This window comes from Oryctolagus cuniculus, chromosome 5 (assembly GCF_051225735.1).
Source record: "Oryctolagus cuniculus isolate XC-2025 breed Fujian yellow rabbit chromosome 5, ASM5122573v1, whole genome shotgun sequence".
NCBI classification, from domain to species: Eukaryota; Metazoa; Chordata; class Mammalia; order Lagomorpha; family Leporidae; genus Oryctolagus; species Oryctolagus cuniculus.
In genome coordinates, this window is record NC_142871.1 from 70,885,969 (window position 1) to 70,904,299 (window position 18,331).

At 38.7% G+C, this 18,331-nt stretch overlaps 1 protein-coding gene across 1 annotated transcript in view; it reads left to right on the top strand.

The window, feature by feature from the left end:
* Window positions 1-14,612, top strand: part of ASCC3 (activating signal cointegrator 1 complex subunit 3) — a 362,528-nt gene extending 347,916 nt beyond the window's left edge. Inside the window, exons 38-42 of the mRNA XM_002714874.6 lie at window positions 5,408-5,559; window positions 7,567-7,705; window positions 11,491-11,700; window positions 13,562-13,737; window positions 13,830-14,612. Coding sequence (XP_002714920.3) covers window positions 5,408-5,559; window positions 7,567-7,705; window positions 11,491-11,700; window positions 13,562-13,737; window positions 13,830-13,965 — 813 coding nt within the window. The 3' untranslated portion in view covers window positions 13,966-14,612. The remainder of the gene's footprint in view (window positions 1-5,407; window positions 5,560-7,566; window positions 7,706-11,490; window positions 11,701-13,561; window positions 13,738-13,829) is intronic.
* Window positions 14,613-18,331: the final 3,719 nt, after the last annotated feature.

Below are 18,331 nucleotides of genomic sequence, written 5' to 3' on the forward strand. Positions count from 1 at the left end.
TTCTTCTGTACAGGTTGTGTTTTACTGCCAGTGTCCCTACGACTTCCTTTTCAGCTGTCTTCAGAACTCTAAATCTACTTCCCTACCTTCCTCCAACCGCAGTTCATATTATTCAGCTCTCCCTTTTCACCTCCATCATAGTGGCTTCATCAGATGACTTTTAACATCATAATCACATGCACCCCAAACTTGCCTACTCTAAGACATCACCTCAGCCTGAGGTGATTGTGACCCTTCAGTATGGGTGCTATCAATTTCCCTTCTCCCAGCTTCTCTGTCTGTTGACTGTGAGAGGTCTTCAGTGACCAGCACCTCTTCTCTGCCAGACCTTGCCCACACACAGCAGTGTCAAAAACCTCTTCTTCCTCTGACCCCAGGACAGCCTTTCTCTGTGCAGCTTATTTTGTGCTTAGTCTCTGCTACCCCTGACCTCAAGGAAGTTGCAGTCCACCTGAGAAGACACAAAGTAAACTTTACAGAAATAATCATAGAGTATGAATATGTTGGTACTGGAAGATTAAAGTTCACGGTAAATAGAAGCCTCCAGAAGCACCTAATCAAACTTGATTTCTCAGATGGGAAAACAAATACCAGTGGTGAAAGTTCAGTCAGAGGCACAAGACTCAACACTCTGGCTGTCTCTTTCTAATACAGCACCCCCTGTTCAGTGCAGTTTCCGGTGGAAATGAACTCATACTTCATCTAAAAGTGTTAGCCAGCCCTCCAGATTTGTTGTTATAACATCTGCAGAGCCAACCAATGGTGGATCAAGCATACTCCAGAAAAAAGAAAAAAAAATTGCATCTGTACTGAACCAGTTCAGATGTTTCCTTGTCATTATTCCCTAAATAATAAGTATGACAGCTACTTACATAATCACCTGAATCTCTCACCTGGCCTCAGAGTAGCCTCTCAGTTAAAATGTGTTTAAAGCCAGACTCATCGCCTCGTTTCCATCCTGTCTTCAATAAATGAAAGCCTTACTGTTTCTGTTAATTATGGTAAGGTCTTAGTTGTAGTGTGGTTTTACAAATGAATACAGTGCTAGAAATCATATTTCCATTCTGCCACGGTGGAGATGATGATGGATTCTGAGTCAGCAATCAGTTGAAATTGGTGTCACCTTAGTGATACCAATGACAGCCTCATGCAGAGTCAACCCTCATGCATTTTCCCCTTACATTCTCAATCTTTCTAGTTTTGTCTAAAGTGTAGTGTGGAAGGTGGATGACAGGAAAAGTGGGATTAAATATTTGCCTAATGTTAATGCTCTCATGCTAAAGAGTGTCCAGGATTGTTTCTCCTCATTGTTCTAAAGCAGTCTTTTTTTTATTGAGTAATAGATTTTTGTAAAGGACTGTGCAGTGACTTAGGGAAACTCAGCCATGTTCTTAAGCTGTAAACCAAAGCCAGCCCGGATCTAGGGAGGAGTCTATGTCAACTTAGTCCCCACCTGCCAGAAGATTACTGTAAAAGATAGTGACACACAGGGAGCCAATCCTAGGCTCAGTCATACACAGGTGTTGGTCAGTGCCAACTGCCAGAACCCTCAAGCCCATTTTCCTGGCCAATTCCTTGACCTTAGCCCCTGTCAGCTTTGTACCTCTGAACAGTAGCATGGGTTTACATACTCAAACTGAGAAACAGCCTGACATTCTCCAGTTTGACCTGAGCTGCAGGATCTGTCTTTGGCCTTATCCTCTCACTTTCTTGTAACTGCACACCTCTCCTAATGAACTATTCTGCCCATCCCATACATTTACTCCCAGTCTTACATGCCCTGTCGCTCAAGGCCCTCATACTATCCAGAGTTGGACTTGATACCAAAAGGGCCAAAGGAAATCCATGTTAGAAAGAAAGGGTTGTTAGGATGTTCTTTTCATCTCATTTATAGAACTTGAAAGTACTCGTCTGTTTATTAGTATCTACTGTGTTGCAGGCAGTGTACATCGTACGATTCCCCCCAGATTTATCTATTGTAAATGGGACAAAATTAGGATTCAAACACCTGTCTTTCTGATATCAAAGGTTGTGTATTTTCTCATATACTGTGCAATAAATTAGGCAGCATGCTATTATAAACATTGTAATTCAGTTTTTATCTATTTTCTTTAGTAAATAAATATTTCTTGAGTTCATTGTGCTTAGGGCTAGATTTACAAAAATAATTCCAGATTCTTTCCATAGTTTAAAGAACAGATGTGATTAGAGCCAGCGCTATGGCATAGCAGGTTAAGCCTCTGCCTGCAGTGCCGGCATCCCATGTGGGCGCCTGTTTTAGTCCTGGCTGCTCCACTTCCGATCTAGCTCCCCTGTGATGTACCTGGGAAGGCAGCAGAAGATGTCCTAAGTGCTTGGGCCCCTGCACGCATGTGGGAGACCCAGATGAAGCTCCTGACCCTTGGCTTCAGCCTGACCCAGACTTGGCTGTTGTAGCCATTTGAGGAGTGAACCAGCAGATCAAAGAGTTTCTCTCTGTCTTTACCTCTCTCACTATAACTCTGACTTTAATAAAAAAAAAAAAAAAGTGAAAACAAAGACCTAGAAAAAGATAATAGTAGAGGGTACATCAAGAGCAGCGGAAGCATAGGAAAAGAAGTATCTGTATCCATCTGGAAGAAGCATGGAATCGTCACAGTATAAATAGCATTTGTGCTAGAGTTGAAAGATGAATAGGAATGCCCCAGATGGATGAGGGAGGTAGAATGAACAGTATTTGTAAAATATTTTAAGAGCAAGAGTAAACTCAAGAAAAGCCCAGTAATTTTGTATTGCTGTAAGAGTACAGACCTGAAGGTGACAGTACAGAGCAAGGACTAGATGGGTCACAGGATGTGGACTGTCATCTCAGAATGACTGGTTTTTGCCCTCTGCACAGTGTCGACATTGAAGAAAATTAAGCGGAAGAATGGCATAGTGAGTTTTCCTGTTTTAAAAACTCATTTGGTAATAAGAATATAAAGTACAGATTGATTGATAGTTAGATGAGATGCAAATAAAGAAATGATTATGCTGTTCCAGGTGAGAGATTGGGAGGGACTACACTAAAGCAGTGGGGTAGAGGGATCACAGCTTTGATTGAGCAAAGATGTGTAGCAGCATTTGGTTCACTGCATTTGGGTAGCCACAGAACCCTTTACCCTCTCAAGTTCTTGATCTCCCCCACCTGCCTCTTCTCTAAATTAAAACAAGATAAATTATAGTTTTCAGTTCATGATAGGGCTTTTCATTTACTTCAAGTAAGCACTTACTTTGCATTTTTTTTTTTTTACATTTTCACATCTGGATCATACAATGAAAAATCATGGAGAACTCTCATAAATTTTATGAAATCTTTCAACTTCTTCATGAAAACTTCAAAGTTAAAAACATATGGTTCATACATCCCACTCTTCGAACATGTGAGCTTTTGGTCTGGAATTTGTTTCCAGTCAAGTTGTAATGTGAAAGCACAAGTAGAATTGCCATAATTACTCCACATTACAAGCTCTAACATCATCATGATACTGTGTTAGGTATAATTATTCATTCCTCTTTTCCTTTTAGCTTAGCAGCACTCAGGAGTTGTGACTAAACCTTTTCTTTTTCTCTTTTTTTCTTCTTGTCTCTGAGTAGCATTTTTCATGACCTCCTTGGCCCACATACTTCAAAGAAAAAGAGCATTATTCTGCTCTTCAGGGGGAAAGGAGAACTATAACCTGTTTTTCTCTGGATTTACATACATGTCTTCAAATATGTACACACATTCATATATACACATAAATATAAATATATCTGTTATTCCAAATTCAAGTTTTATGATGCATAACCAGTAAGCTAATACTGCTAAAGATCAGTCTGGCCATTTCACCACGCTAATCATGATATCCAAAAACTCTGATCCATTTCCCTGTAATGTATACAAAAAGATCATAGATTGGTTTGGTCTTTTGGACTATTTTACTTTGTCTTAAAAATAACCATTAGATAACACAGAGTATAAAAATCAAAGCTAAGAAGGAGAACATATCTGCATCAATAGTACTAAGTAATATGGCAAGTCAGCTTTAGTAACATTATATAGCTCTTAAAAATTATTTCTAAAAACTGACTAGTAGGGTTGGTGTTGTAGCACAGCAGGTTAAGCCTCTGCCTGCAACTCTGGCATCCCATATGACTGTCAGTTCAAAAGTCCCAGCTGTTCCACTTCCAGTCCAGCTCCCTGCTGGTACACCAAGAAGGCAGCAGAAGATGTCCAAGTGCTTGGGCCTGTGCTACCTATGTGAAAAGCCTGGGTGGAGTTCCAGGCCCCTGGCTTCAGGCTGGCCCAGCCCCAGCTGGCCATGCAGCCATTTGGGGAGTGAACCAGCAGATGGAAGATACCTCTCTTACTTTCTTTATCTATCTATCTATCTATCTATCTATCTATCTATCTATCTCCATATCTCTCTCCCTCTTTAACTATGCCTTTCAAATAAGCAAGACAAATAAAATTTTTAAATAAATTTAAATTTTAAAAATTACTTGTAGAATATTTACATTTTATAAATCTCTACTCTTAGTGAAATATTAACGTATAATTTTAAGCATTTTTCCCAGTTCATCTAATTTCTTACCTTCATATCTTCATTCTCCAAAGGGAGAGAGTACAATCCTACAACTATATAAAATAGCTGCCTAAGATCATGATATTAACTTATGTGTCTTTAAGTCGGCATTTTCCAGAATCTAATTTAATTGAAATAGCTTTGCCTGTGTAAACTTCGCCTTTGTTTAAATAAGATTTCACTGTTTAGTTTTGCCTTAAGCAAATGCAGCCTTTTGTTTGTCCATAAAACATTAGATTAAATGTATAGGCTAATATGAATAGCTTCTCATCCTGCCACATGCACTGCTGGCAGTTGCCCCTTTGCTAGTGTGTGGTGTATGATTGTCATGAAAACTAGGGCTCTAGCGTTAGCCTGATCTTTGGAGAAAATACATTTTTGGCAAGAAAACCTTCCATCTCCTTACCATTATTGATTTTAAATTTGGAAGAAACATGGGATGTATTCTTTACATGCAGCTGATAATGCTCTTGATACAGTGAGTTGTATAAGTATTTGCTCATAAAGGTACATTGAATTTTTAATCTTAGCTTTCTTATTGGGTACCAATGTGGGCTAACCATCATTGCTGCATGAAAATAGTTTACTATTTGGCCATTTGTAAGAAGTAATATATAATAAATGCTTTGAGAGATTTGGTTTTCCCCTTCAATACAACTTCAGCTCATTTTCTGGTTTCTATTTAGATGAATCGTCATTTAGAGAGGTAATGCTTGGTTTCTGTTTGTTTCTTGTTAAAGCTAACATCAGATTCCCAGTGGAGAGGGCAAGTGCTATGATAGTCTTGTTAGTCTTGTAACGTGGATGCTTTCCCTATGCAGGCAATGCTGGATGTGGCTGCAAACCAGGGCTGGCTGGTGACTGCCCTGAATATCACCAATCTGGTTCAGATGGTGGTCCAGGGTCGGTGGCTAAAAGATTCTTCTCTTCTTACAGTCCCAAACATAGAACAGCACCATCTTCACCTTTTCAGGTAAATTGTCTTAATTTTCAATGTAATTGTTCCCCCCCTTTTTTTTTAACTTTTATTTAATGAATATAAATTTCCAAAGTACAGCTTATGGATTACAATGGCTTCCCCCCCATAACGTCCCTCCCACCCGCAACCCTCCCCTTTCCCACTCCCTCTCCCCTTCCATTCACATCAAGATTCATTTTCGATTCTCTTTATATACAGAAGATCAGTTTAGCATACGTTAAGTAAAGATTTCAACAGTTTGCTCCCACACAGAAACATAAAGTGAAAAATAATAGATGATTTTTTAAATGATGATGAGGAAACTAAAAGTAAGTTTAATTGTTCCATTTTATTCTAATTTCAAAAAAATGTTTTTTTACATGTGTAGTCACTGGAATTTTATGCCATGCCTAGAATATGGATTCTTTACAGTGAAAATGCCTCTGTTCCCTAGAGAGAAACTTGGATTCATAACATAATGTGCTGTTCCTTTACCATTATTGGAATTTGATCATTGATCCCAAGCTGATCCAGTATTCATTTTGACCATCTATCTAAATTCAGTTTACAACATTGGATACATTTCTGTTTTAACTGCATTTATTCCTTTTCAATACCAGCCTTCATTTAAGAATATACTATTAAAATGCTTTGTTATCCAAAGCAAAATAAATTGCCAATTTCTGTCATTGTGGAAGAGATTTGAAAGATCTGAAATCCATTGCCAAAAGTAAATTGTGCATCTTCAAAACACAAAACTGGTTAGTTTTATATATATATATATATATATATATATATATATGTATATGTATATATGGAGTTCAAGATACAAACTTTGCTTAAAAGAAGAGTTTGTATTAGCATCAAATCATTTAACCCTTAGGTCTCTTGTACATGACTGTAAACATTTTAGTGAGGAAAAGAACAGTACATATCATAAGCAGGGCTGGCAATGGTTAACGGAAAATTTTTCACACCAGTGTTTCACATCATTTGAAAGATACTTTGCAGCAAAAATGTTGGTTCACAATCATGTAGACAAGCTAAACAGTATGGCTGTAGTGCCCCTCACACACCATGTACTTCTTGTCAGCTGGACATGGCCATTCTTTGAAGTACCTACATACAAACACCAGGAAGAACCTCAAGCACACCTAGGATCCCCTCAGGAGCAGCCCAGTTTGACTCTAGCATACTGAGTTCCAGGGCAGTTGTCTCTGTGGTGCCTGAGTCCCTACCATAGTGTGTCCCTGGGAACTAAAAGACACATTCAGAGAATAAGGCTTACTTGTAGCAGAAGGTGTGGAGAGAGAGGCAGATATCTCATATGCATCTGAAGCCCAGTTTCAGGAATCCTTCCAATACGCACTCAACATTATAGGTGTTGCATTTCAGCAATAAACAAGGCACATTAAGGTTCTACCTAACACAGCAAGCAGGTCTGCTAGAGAAGCTACTTGGGGCCAAAGAGATTTGGTTTAGTTTTCCTGCCACTTTGAAGAGAGCATTATTAATCTTACTTCAATTATACTTTTTCTTCTTGTTATAAGATTTAGGTGGCCTGTGTTCCTGGGATCTGGCATGGCTTAGGCTATAAATCTCAAAAGATTCCCAAAATGTACTTGTAATTTTATGTTCCCAATAATTTATAATATAAAACTTTATTCAGGTAAATATATTAGAGACATTTGCCTGCATCCATTAAAAACACATCAGGGTCAGATCACTACTTTATCCACGTGGAAGCATTATTTCTATTCATGCCTTCCTGTGGAAAGACACCCACTGTCAATGAACCTTAAGAATTGCTGACCTCATGCATGATTTAGTTGAGCCTTCAGAGCAATGCTGCCTGGGACTGATATCTTAGAGAATGCTGGCTTGTTGTTAAAAATTAACCAAAATGTCTTTGAAAAAGTGATTATCTTAACTTTTTTATCTAATTAAATGAAGCACCATTATCAGAACACGACATTTGTACTGTGAGAGAATTATTTGGTTGACTTTGATATTGTTTCATAGAAAATGGAAAAAGGGACCGCATGCTAGGTGTTGGACCTCCATCGAGTGCCTTCCTGAGCTGATTCATGCCTGTGGAGGGAAAGACCATGTATTCAGCAGCATGGTAGAAAATGAGCTCCATGCTGCAAAAACAAAGCAGGTGAGTGCACCTCTTGCATGGTTTGAAGGCCCCCTCAATATGTCTGGGGTTTGGAGTCTATCTCACCTGGGTTAGAATTCTCTCTGCCTGGAGCCAGGTCATGGCATAGCAGTTTAAGCCACTGCTTCTGATGATAGCATCCCATATGGGCACTACCGCACTTCCAAGCCAATTCTGTGCTAATGGACTGGGAAAAGCAGCAAAAGATGGCCCAAGTGTCTGGGCCCCTGTCACCCAAGTGGGAGACCCAGATGAAGCTCCTAGTTCCGGGCTTTGGCCTGGTCCAGCCCCTGCCATCACAGCCATTGAGGGAGTGAACCAGCAGATTGAAGATCTCTCTCTCTCTATTTCTCTCTCTATAACTCTGATGACTTTCAAATAAGCAAATATTTATAAAATAAAAAATAAATTCTGTGTACTATTTACTAACCATGAAGTTACTGTCTCATGAAGTTCATACGAAACTTAAGCACAATATGAAAAGTGCTTTATACATCTTTTTTTTTTATAACAGCAGTAGTCACCATTTTTTTAAATTTAATTCTTTATTTGAAAGACGGAGTTACAGAGAGGCAGAGGCAGAGAGAGAGACGTCTTCCATCCACTGGTTCGTTCCCCAGATGGCCACAATGGGCAGAGCTGCACCGATCCGAAGCCAGGAGCCAGGAGCTTCCTTCAGGTCTCCCACGTAGGTGCAGGGGCCCAAGGACAGGCCATAGCAGAGAGCTGGATTGGAATTGGAAAGGCCAGGATTTGAACTGGCTCCTCTATGGGATGCTGGCATTACAGGCAGTGGCTTTACCTGCTACACCACAGCACCAGCCCCTTTATACAGTTTTGACATAGAATAAAAACTCTGTACATGATACTAAAAATAATGTCAGTAGTAATATTTAATACTAGTAGCGACACTGCTAAAAGATGTTTCAGTATAGTGCTATTAAGCCCTCTGTGAAAGACCTGTAGCCTGTTCATCTGCCTTACCCAGGAGACCTACTCCCTCTTCAGGGTAGTTTTTCTTTTTTATGCTTGGGTATGTTTTTGTGCAATTCCCTCAATTACTTATTTATGCTCCCTCTTATTTTAATCAAAGCTTTATTACTCCAAAATTCTAAAGTGTTCTTTCAAATAAACTTCTTATATGTGAATCATGAGACTTACATAGGATGCTAAATCTATGTTGTGGAAAACAACTTGAATCATCTCTCCAAACAATCTTTGGGAAAGCTAAAAAAAAGTGAGTGAGCTATGCCAGAACTATTTGGCTTTCTAGACTTTTAAGTCTTAAGCAGTTTTACCCTAAACATGTCAAAGTAAATGTTCAGGATTTATAACATAATTAACATATTGACTTACAGATTCGGGTATTAAAGTTCTAAACCATGCCTTTCTTTTTCTGAGTGGAACTTATTTTTGAACAAGACTTAGAAAAAGTATAACAAGCATTAGTGTCTGATTGTTCAGTTTCTGTTGAACCCAAAATTGGCACAAAAACTGTTTAAATATTCATAATAAATGCCTACCTTTCTAACTAAATTACCATCAAAATTATGAATAAAAACAATATATTTAAATCAAAACAAGACTTCTGTTAGCAACAACACATTTCCAATATAACATACATTGATTTCTAGCCAAGTTTTAGATGTGATGAAAAATTAGAACATTGTTATAATTAGTTCAGGGAGAACTCAGAAGTAAACTTACTTAATTTATTTGCATAAATTGCCATTCTGTTATCTTTAAAACCAAATGCAAATTGGCTCTGTCTGATATGATGATGGTTATTTGGCTCGAAAGTGCTTCAATTTGCAGAGCAATCTGGTGTCGGCTCTGCAGTGAGGCGATCCCAGGTAACATACAAATCCTGAATTATTCCAGAAATTAGTATGTTTAAAGCATCAATTTAAGTGCTAATTGCAGTAGTAATGAGAAAAAGCAGTACGACTGTGAGATTTGCATCTTCTACCCCATCAGTATGCCTGGAACGGCTGCTGACTGGCAGAGGATTTGGCTGCTAATTAAATAATTGTATGCATGGCAGTGCTCTTGCCTGATTCAATAGATGAAGATTAATCCTCAGATAAATATGTTTGGCTGGTATTGAAATGTCTTAGCAGTTTCTTTAAAAATAGCTTGTGTTTTATATACATAAATATATAAATACACTCAATAAATATATGTATACACATTGTGGATTGAAAAACAATATTAACTGCTGCAAAGATTTCACATATTAAAGGCTATATATGACTTTTGGGGGCTTTGTAAAGTAAAATTCCAATGACATGCTGAAAAGAGAAAACATTAAATTGGTAACTAATTTAATGATACAAGTGAAGAAACATGAAGTCTTGCTTCAGGTGATGAATGTTACTTGTGTTGTCTCACAAAATTAAATGCTTTGCAGAAATTGTGTGTTTTAATTGTCTCCTTGGCCACTCTTCCATGCTGGCCAGTCTTAGAAGAACATCAGGTGATACAGCTTCTATATTCAGTGATTCATGGTGCTAGCAGGGGAGAGACCATCATTTGTTTGAAGTACGTTCTGTGGTTTGACTATTTCAGAATCTAGTTCCAGACATAATTGCAGGTTGACACAAGTTGACAGGATTGGAGTTGAACTGAAAAAATCTGCATAGGATTTGTACTTTTTTAATTCCTAAGGGTGTTTGGTTCATCAGGAATACTTCATTTCAATTAGGTACACTCAGCAGCGTTAAAGGCATCACAACAGAAAGTCAAGGTGTAAGAAAACCTATAGCAGATACTAAAGGAATAAAAGCAACACCAAAATTAAAGCACCCATATATTTTTTAAAACTAACTTAGAAGGTGTCAGCTGTTAAAGCAGCTAGTGTATGTGGACATTTTCTTGACTAATTGTGATATTACTACCTAATTATAAATGTTAGAAAAGGATGACTACTACCTGAGGACTTCAAACTTCTTTTGTTAATCCTTTCCATGGGCCTAAAAGTTCATTCATTCATTCATTTCATATTGGTGAGCATTTAGTATTTTAATACTGATTTCTCACAAATATCTTTCAGTTTAAAGAGCAACAATAAAATGGATAAAATATTTTCCACTCTTTCAATGTGTGTCATTTTAATTGGCATTCTCAACATAATGATGCTAGAAACACAAGTTTCTGTCCAGAAAGAACTCTAACCTTACAGGATTCCCTATAACATATAGACATATAAAAATGCTTTCCTTTCAGAGTAACAAATTTTGCAACATTGACAAAATCTTACATAGTAAGCAGTCAGCAGATGATACTGACACCAAGAATTACATCACTAATTTTTTCAGGTTGCCTTTATAGCCCCCAAGTAATGTTCTCTGCCTTCTGGAACAAACCAGTTCATCAACAAACTCTAAAACTCATTATTTTTTAAGATAGGTAATGGCTATTCAGTATTGAGAGTGATTTCCAGTAAAGCATCACAAGTTTAGATCTGAAAATGTTTCCGTAGTTGTTTCTAAAGCAACTTTTGAAGCTTTAAAAAGATTTAAAGTATGTTATTATATGCACATACACATGAGTGTAAGAAAAACTTGGGAAACCTAAACAAGATCAGTAGATGTATCAATGTTAATATTCTGGTTGTAATACTATACTTTTGTTTTGAAAATGCTACAAATGAGGGGAAGCTGGGTAAATGGTTCATAGCATTTCTCATTATTTTTTGCAACTGCATTGAATGCATTGAATTAGTTGATTACTACATTTCATATTAACTATTCTTTTTTCATTTTCCCTTTTTTTTTTTAATTTAGGCATGGACTTTCTTGTCTCGCTTGCCAGTGATAGATGTTGGCATAAGTGTTAAAGGCTCATGGGATGACTTAGTTGAAGGACATAATGAACTCTCCATTTCAAATCTGACTGCAGACAAACGAGATGACAACAAATGGATCAAATTGCATGCTGATCAGGAGTATGTGCTTCAAGTCAGCTTGCGGAGAGTCCACTTTGGGTTCTACAAGGTATGGTGTTTGGTTTCCATTCTCAAATATTTCACACCAAATACCAGCATGCGCCACCACACATTTCTTTTATATTACGAATGTGTCCGTGTCATTCATGAATCCTGCTTTCTCAACTAGCCTTAAGCAGCAAGAGTCAGTCTTTTGAAATTAGTTCTCCTCATGAGCTGTTTCCAGCGCCCCAGAATATCCATCCTACACACTAATACTATCCAGAATATAACCTACTGACTCAGTCCAGCAGACCTTCCTGGAGAGCCAGATTTTGGGTCCCTCCCCTCCAAGATTAAGTCAGAACCTCAGGGCAAAGTGTCTCAAAATCTATAATTTTAATCAGCACCCCCAATGATTTTTAAGGATATTAAAGTTGGAGAGTTGGTGGATGTTTTACCACTTAGCTCCCTAAATTTGAATAAAACACTAAGACTTTTGAGCCTCAGTTGCCACCCAAACCAGCTTCCTTCATCAAAGTACACATGAGAGAGCTTTGTCAATATTCAGACAGGCCCAAAATGTACAATATTTTTATTTTAAATTAGTATGACCTGTTCTGTTGCCTCTGACACCAAAATTAATTGTTTAGTCCTCTAAGACTATTAGTACACAGCATGTGGGCAGATTGGTTTTCAGTACCACAGTAATTTAAATAAGAAAATTGTCTTCTTTTTAGCCCACTGGATTCAGGGCTTTCCCAGTAAGCCCTTAAAGGTGAGGTTTTAGTTGGCTGACACCCTCTGTTTTCACATACAAAGTGGTCAACAACTTTCTGTTATGATATCCTTTCATTGCTGTCCTTTCCAGTCCCCCTTTACTGGATTTCTAATTGTAAAAATCAGTCAGTGTAAGTATGAACTGATTGGCCTCAGGCAGCATTTCGGGAGACTTAATGTGAGCATTTCTAAATGAGTTTGTATTCTAACCAAAAAAAAATTGTGATAATCATAAAAAATAGTAATGGTCATAAAAATAAAATCATGGGGAAAACTGAGTTTGTCAACCTTAATGTTATAAGAATTTAGATTTAATCATTCTAGGAAAGCTCTCAATTTTGTTTCTAAATTATGTGAAAATGTACCATTACTCTGTGATTCTTTTTTGAAAATACCATAAGTATCTTTCTCTAAAATACTGAGTAATGTCTGATTCAGAGCACATCATGATTACTCATTTTATGCCATAAACTCATTGTGATAAGGAATCACTGGAATAATATTGCGTTGGTAAGAGTCAATCTAAAATAGGCTTCAAGCACTATCATTATACTTATATCTAATCTTGGATTGTGGTAATTAATATGTTTTATATGTTGCTTGATTTACAATTTCCCATTTTTCAGAGAAAGGACTTTTTAATATTAACACATTAGAATATGTGCTCTTCTTTCTGTACATTTTACTCTTGGATGGCATAATGTGCATTATCTTGAGGTATAGCATCTTTGACTGACTTTGTTTCCATAAGCATCAGTTCCTTATGAATGTGGCTTTGGAAGATTTGGTTAGTGTGGTTGTATCTCAGTTTGTTCATCTGCAAGTAACTATCAATAAATGTAGGAATGGCAGGAGAATTTACTAAATTGATTTCAAGATTCAGAGCTTCGTTTCTAACTGAGGCAAAATTCTGGTAGTTGGTAGCCACAAACTCATGTCTACAGAGTGCTCTGAAAATCTTAAAGAAAGGTAGGTGAAAGCCTATCAAAGACATCAAACTGGAAAGAAAGAAAATTTAAAACATCAGATAGATATACTGAACCATGTAGATCTGTGGCCTTCAAAAAACATAACATAGCCTTTTAACCACAACCAAGTTGTATAGAAACTTTAGGCATTATTAATGTTTTATCCTTTTTTCTGGTTTACAGGGGAAGCAAGAGTCCTGTGCAGTGACCCCTCGATTTCCCAAATCAAAAGATGAAGGATGGTTTTTAATATTAGGAGAAGTGGATAAGAGAGAACTTATTGCTTTAAAAAGAGTAGGATATATACGAAATCATCATGTAGTTTCCCTTTCATTTTATACCCCTGAAATGCCTGGAAGGTAAGCAGACTCTTACTACTGAAGTTCCAAAAGAATTGAATGTCATTGAGTAGAAAGACAGGTTTACGTTTTTGTTCTACTGCTCATTTCAGGTACATCTTTACACTGTATCTCATGAGTGACTGCTACCTTGGCCTGGACCAGCAGTATGACATTTATCTCCACGTCACACAAGCCAACGCTTCTACACAGGTCAACCCCAAGGCCACTGATGCCTTCGCTGAGTGAAGCAACCTGACCCAAATAATCGTATAAAAGAAGTACTTAAGAAGTCTGGCTCTTTAGTCCTGCAGACAGAGTCGAATTACCTGATGTTTGCCTTGATGGAATCAACTTCTAACCTCAAAGACATCCAGTAGATTGACAGTTACTGCAGTATTGACTCCAGCAACACAAAGTTAGATGCAGTGGCCTTTTAACAAATGCTGCCTTTTGTAATGTTGTCTTCATGGGTTTCTTGATATGTAAAATGGACAAGCATGTGGGACAATCTTTTAATTTGTGTATATTTGGGATGATATTTAGGAGTTATCAATCAAATTTCACATCTCACAATGTACTGTTTATATGAATATTATCATTTTTTAAGGAAAAATACATTGAGATGTTACAGTGTTGGGATTTTAATTCTGCAGTATAAAATACATGAAATAAATTTGCAAGGTGATATACTGTGTATCTTGATAGCAAAATTTATACTTTGATCACATGTAGAAGTAGTTTCAGCAATTTCTTATAGTCATAAATGTTAATAATATATGGTATAAAATTATATTTTGGAGCCCAATGATGATAAAAAAAACAGAATATATTGATCTTAGAAAATATAGATACTGAACTGGTGGAAATAAAATATGTAAAGTGCAACTTCAAAACAAGCTGACTTAATTTTTCTTCTGGCTTCCTTTCCATCATATCCCTTCTTACTCTTCTTTCCCTTCTACGTCAAGACTACTTCCATTGTCTTTCTGATATATTTATTTATACAGGGAGACAAATATAGTCTAATTTGCATTATAACATATGAAGGAACAATTCTTTGTTGTTGTGTTCAGGTGGTGGGTAGGTTTTTCCCTATGAAAAAGGGAATTTCTCAATATGTAAACAAGTTCATCTTTTTAAAAAAAAACTTTTTCAAACTTAGTACTTGGGTCCCTGCCACCAATATGGAAGACCCAGATGATATTCCTGGCTGCTGACTTTGGCCAACCCCAATCCTGAATATTGTGGGAATCTGGCAAGTGAACCAGTAGGTGAAGAGCTCTCTCTTGCTCTCTCTGGCTCTCGCTCTCTTCCCCTACTCTGAGTGAGAGGGAGGAGCTGGTGGGGGGAATTATCCACTATCACTCTGACTTTCAAATACATCTTTTTTTAAAAGAAAGAATGAATTTGAAATTTTTGTTTTTCTTATTTGAAAGTGAGAGTTACAGAGAGAGAGAGAGATCTTCCATCTGCTGGTTCACTTGCCAAATGACCACATCAAAGGCTGGCTAGGCCAAGCCAAAGCCAGGAGCTTCTTCCAGATCTCCCACGTGAGTGCAGTGGCCCAAGAACTTGGCCCATTTTCTGCTGCTTTCCCAAGCCATTAGCAGGGAGCTGGTTTGGAAGTGAGGTAGCTAGGACTTGAATCGGTACCCTTATGGGATGCCGGCATTGCAAGTGGTGGGTTACCCACTACACCACAACAACAGCCCTGCAAGTGAGATTATTTAGAGACATCAATTATCAACCTGTACAGAAATCTGAGGCAGAACAATTACACCAGTTCTATGTCTGTCACCATCACCCATTTCTTGTCACAGAGTAGTCAGTTCTGTAGGAGGTATGGGAACAGCTTCATTGGATAATGTATATGGCACAGTAAATCAAAACAATAAGAAAAATATTTCTGTCATATCTATCAGAAAAAATACTGTGAAAAACTGAATAATTTTAGGATTATGACTTCTTAGTTCTGAATATGCCACAGGGGACACTAGTTAGGCAAGGTGCGCTTGGATGGAAAAATTAATGTTATCCCAATGAGTAACCAACGATATTTGTCTCAACTTTGCATTCATTCCTCCCTCCACCAAAATTTTAGTATTAAGTATGCCTTGTAACAGGATACGTGCCACCATAATCATATTAGTACTATTTTCAATCTGTAAATCATTAACATTCCATCATGTTTAGTAGCATTTAAAAATGACTCCAAATCTTGATTACTGATAAAAGTTATTTGTCTTAAAATTTCTTTTTTTTTTTTTTTTAACAGGCAGAGTTAGTGAGAGAGACAGAAAGAAAGGTCTTCCTTTTTCTGTTGGTTCACCCTCCAGATGACCACTAAGGCCGGCGCGTTGCGGCCACTGTGCTGCGCCGCGCCAATCCAAAGCCAGGAGCCAGGTGCTTCCTCCTGGTCTCCCTTGTGGGTGCAGGGCCCAAGGATTTGGGCCATCCTCCACTGCCCTCCCGGGCCACAGCAGAGAGCTGGACTGGAAGAGAAGCAACCAGGACAGAATCCAGCACCCCAACTGGGACTAGTACCCAGGGTGGTGGCGCCACAGGTGGAGGATTAGTCTAGTGAGCCATAGCGCCAGCCTGTCTTAAAATTTCTGAAGGGGGTTTTGTATAGATAAGAAATATTTCAGTGGGTACATTATAAATGTTTTCTTAAGTGGAGCATACACAGCCCACTTCATCTCAGACCATGCATCTCTAGACTATTACATTATACCACTCTGATTTCATGGCTTGTTATTTTATAGTCCTCTGGGTTTTATCAACTCAAAATTATATGAAGTACCTGTCAAACATTTGTCCTAAGCACTGTATTCAATATTCTGATAACCACAAGACTCAGAGACATTTCCTGTCCTCTAACAAGGTAACCTGGTGATAAAAAGGAGGTGTACCTAATTCTAATAATACAATTATGATAGTGATAGGGAGTAAATACTCTGGGAGTTCAGAGGTAAAATATTCCCTTTAAAAATCAGAAATGCAGCCAGCACTGCGGCTCACTAGGCTAATCCTCCGCCTTGCGGCGCCGGCACACCAGGTTCTAGTCCTGGTCGGGGCGCCGGATTCTGTCCCGGTTGCCCCTCTTCCAGGCCAGCTCTCTGCTGTGGCCAGGGAGTGCAGTGGTGGATGGCCCAAGTGCTTGGGCCCTGCACCCCATGGGGGACCAGGAGAAGTACCTGGCTCCTGGCTTCGGATCAACATGGTACGCCAGCCACAGCGGTCATTGAGAGGTGAACCAATGGCAAAGGAAGACCTTTCTCTCTCTCTCTCTCTCTCTCACTGTCCACTCTGCCTGTCCAAAAAAAAAAAAAAAAAAATCAGAAATGCTGGGCTACAGATGGTACAGCAGATTAAGCTATCCTCATATAGTACCAGTTCAAGTCCTGACTGCTACACTTGTGATCAAGCTCCCTACTAATGTGCCTGGTAAAGCATTGGAAGATGGCTCAACTAATTGGGTCCCTGCCACCCTGTATGGAGTTCCAGGCTCCTGGCCTTTACCATTACATCCATTTGGGGAGTAAACCAGTAATGGAAGATATCTCTCTCTCTCTCTAACTCTGCCTTTAAAATAAATAAATATTTTTTAAAAATCAGGAAGCCCATACATTGTGTGACACAAGTTAAACTACCACTTGCAATGCTGGCCTCCCATCAAAGAGTGCCATTTCAAGTACTAGCAGCTCTGCTTCTGATCTGACTTCCTGTTAACGCACCTAGAGAGGCAGTGGAAGATTACCCAAGTCCTTGGATTCTTGCCATCCACATGGGAGACCCTGATAGAGCTCCTGGTTCAGCCTGGCCCAGCCCTGGATGTTGTGGCCATTTGGGGAGTCAGCCAGCAGATGGAAGATCTCTCTGTCTCTCCCTCTCTCTGTGTCTCTGTCTCTCTCTGTGTCACCCTGCCTTTCAAAAATAAATGTCTTTTTAAAAATCATAAAGGCTAATCTTCCACCTAGCGGCGCCGGCACACTGGGTTCTAGTCCCGGTCGGGGCGCCGGATTCTGTCCTGGTTGCCTCTCTTCCAGGCCAGCTCTCTGCCGTGGCCAGGGAGTGCAGTGGAGGATGGCCCAAGTACTTGAGCCCTGCACCCCATGGGAGACCAGGAGAAGCACCTGGCTCCTGCCATCAGATCAGCGCGGTGCGCAGGCCGCAGCGGCCATTGGAGGGTGAACCAACGGCAAAGGAAGACCTTTCTCTCTGTCTCTCTTTCTCACTGTCCACTCTGCCTGTCAAAAAATAAATAAATAAATAAATAAAATAGAAATCATAAAGGGACATTTGGCTAAGGGTTTTTTATTTTTTTCTTTATTTTAACAGGCACAGTTTTTAAGATAGTTAGAATGATGAAAGGCAACATTCCAGATAGAACAGAATTAGCAAGGCTCTAGGAGATGTCCATTTGGGGTGCGCTTTCAGAGATATGAAAGGGATCAACAGGTGAGAAGAATGGAAAAGTCTCTGAAGAGAACTTGAATTACAGAATAAGGAGTGGGGCAAGCATTTGGAACAATGCTTAAGTCACCATTTAGGTACCACATACCCCATATCAGAGCAGCTGGTTCAAGTTCTAGCTCCCCTGGTTCCAATC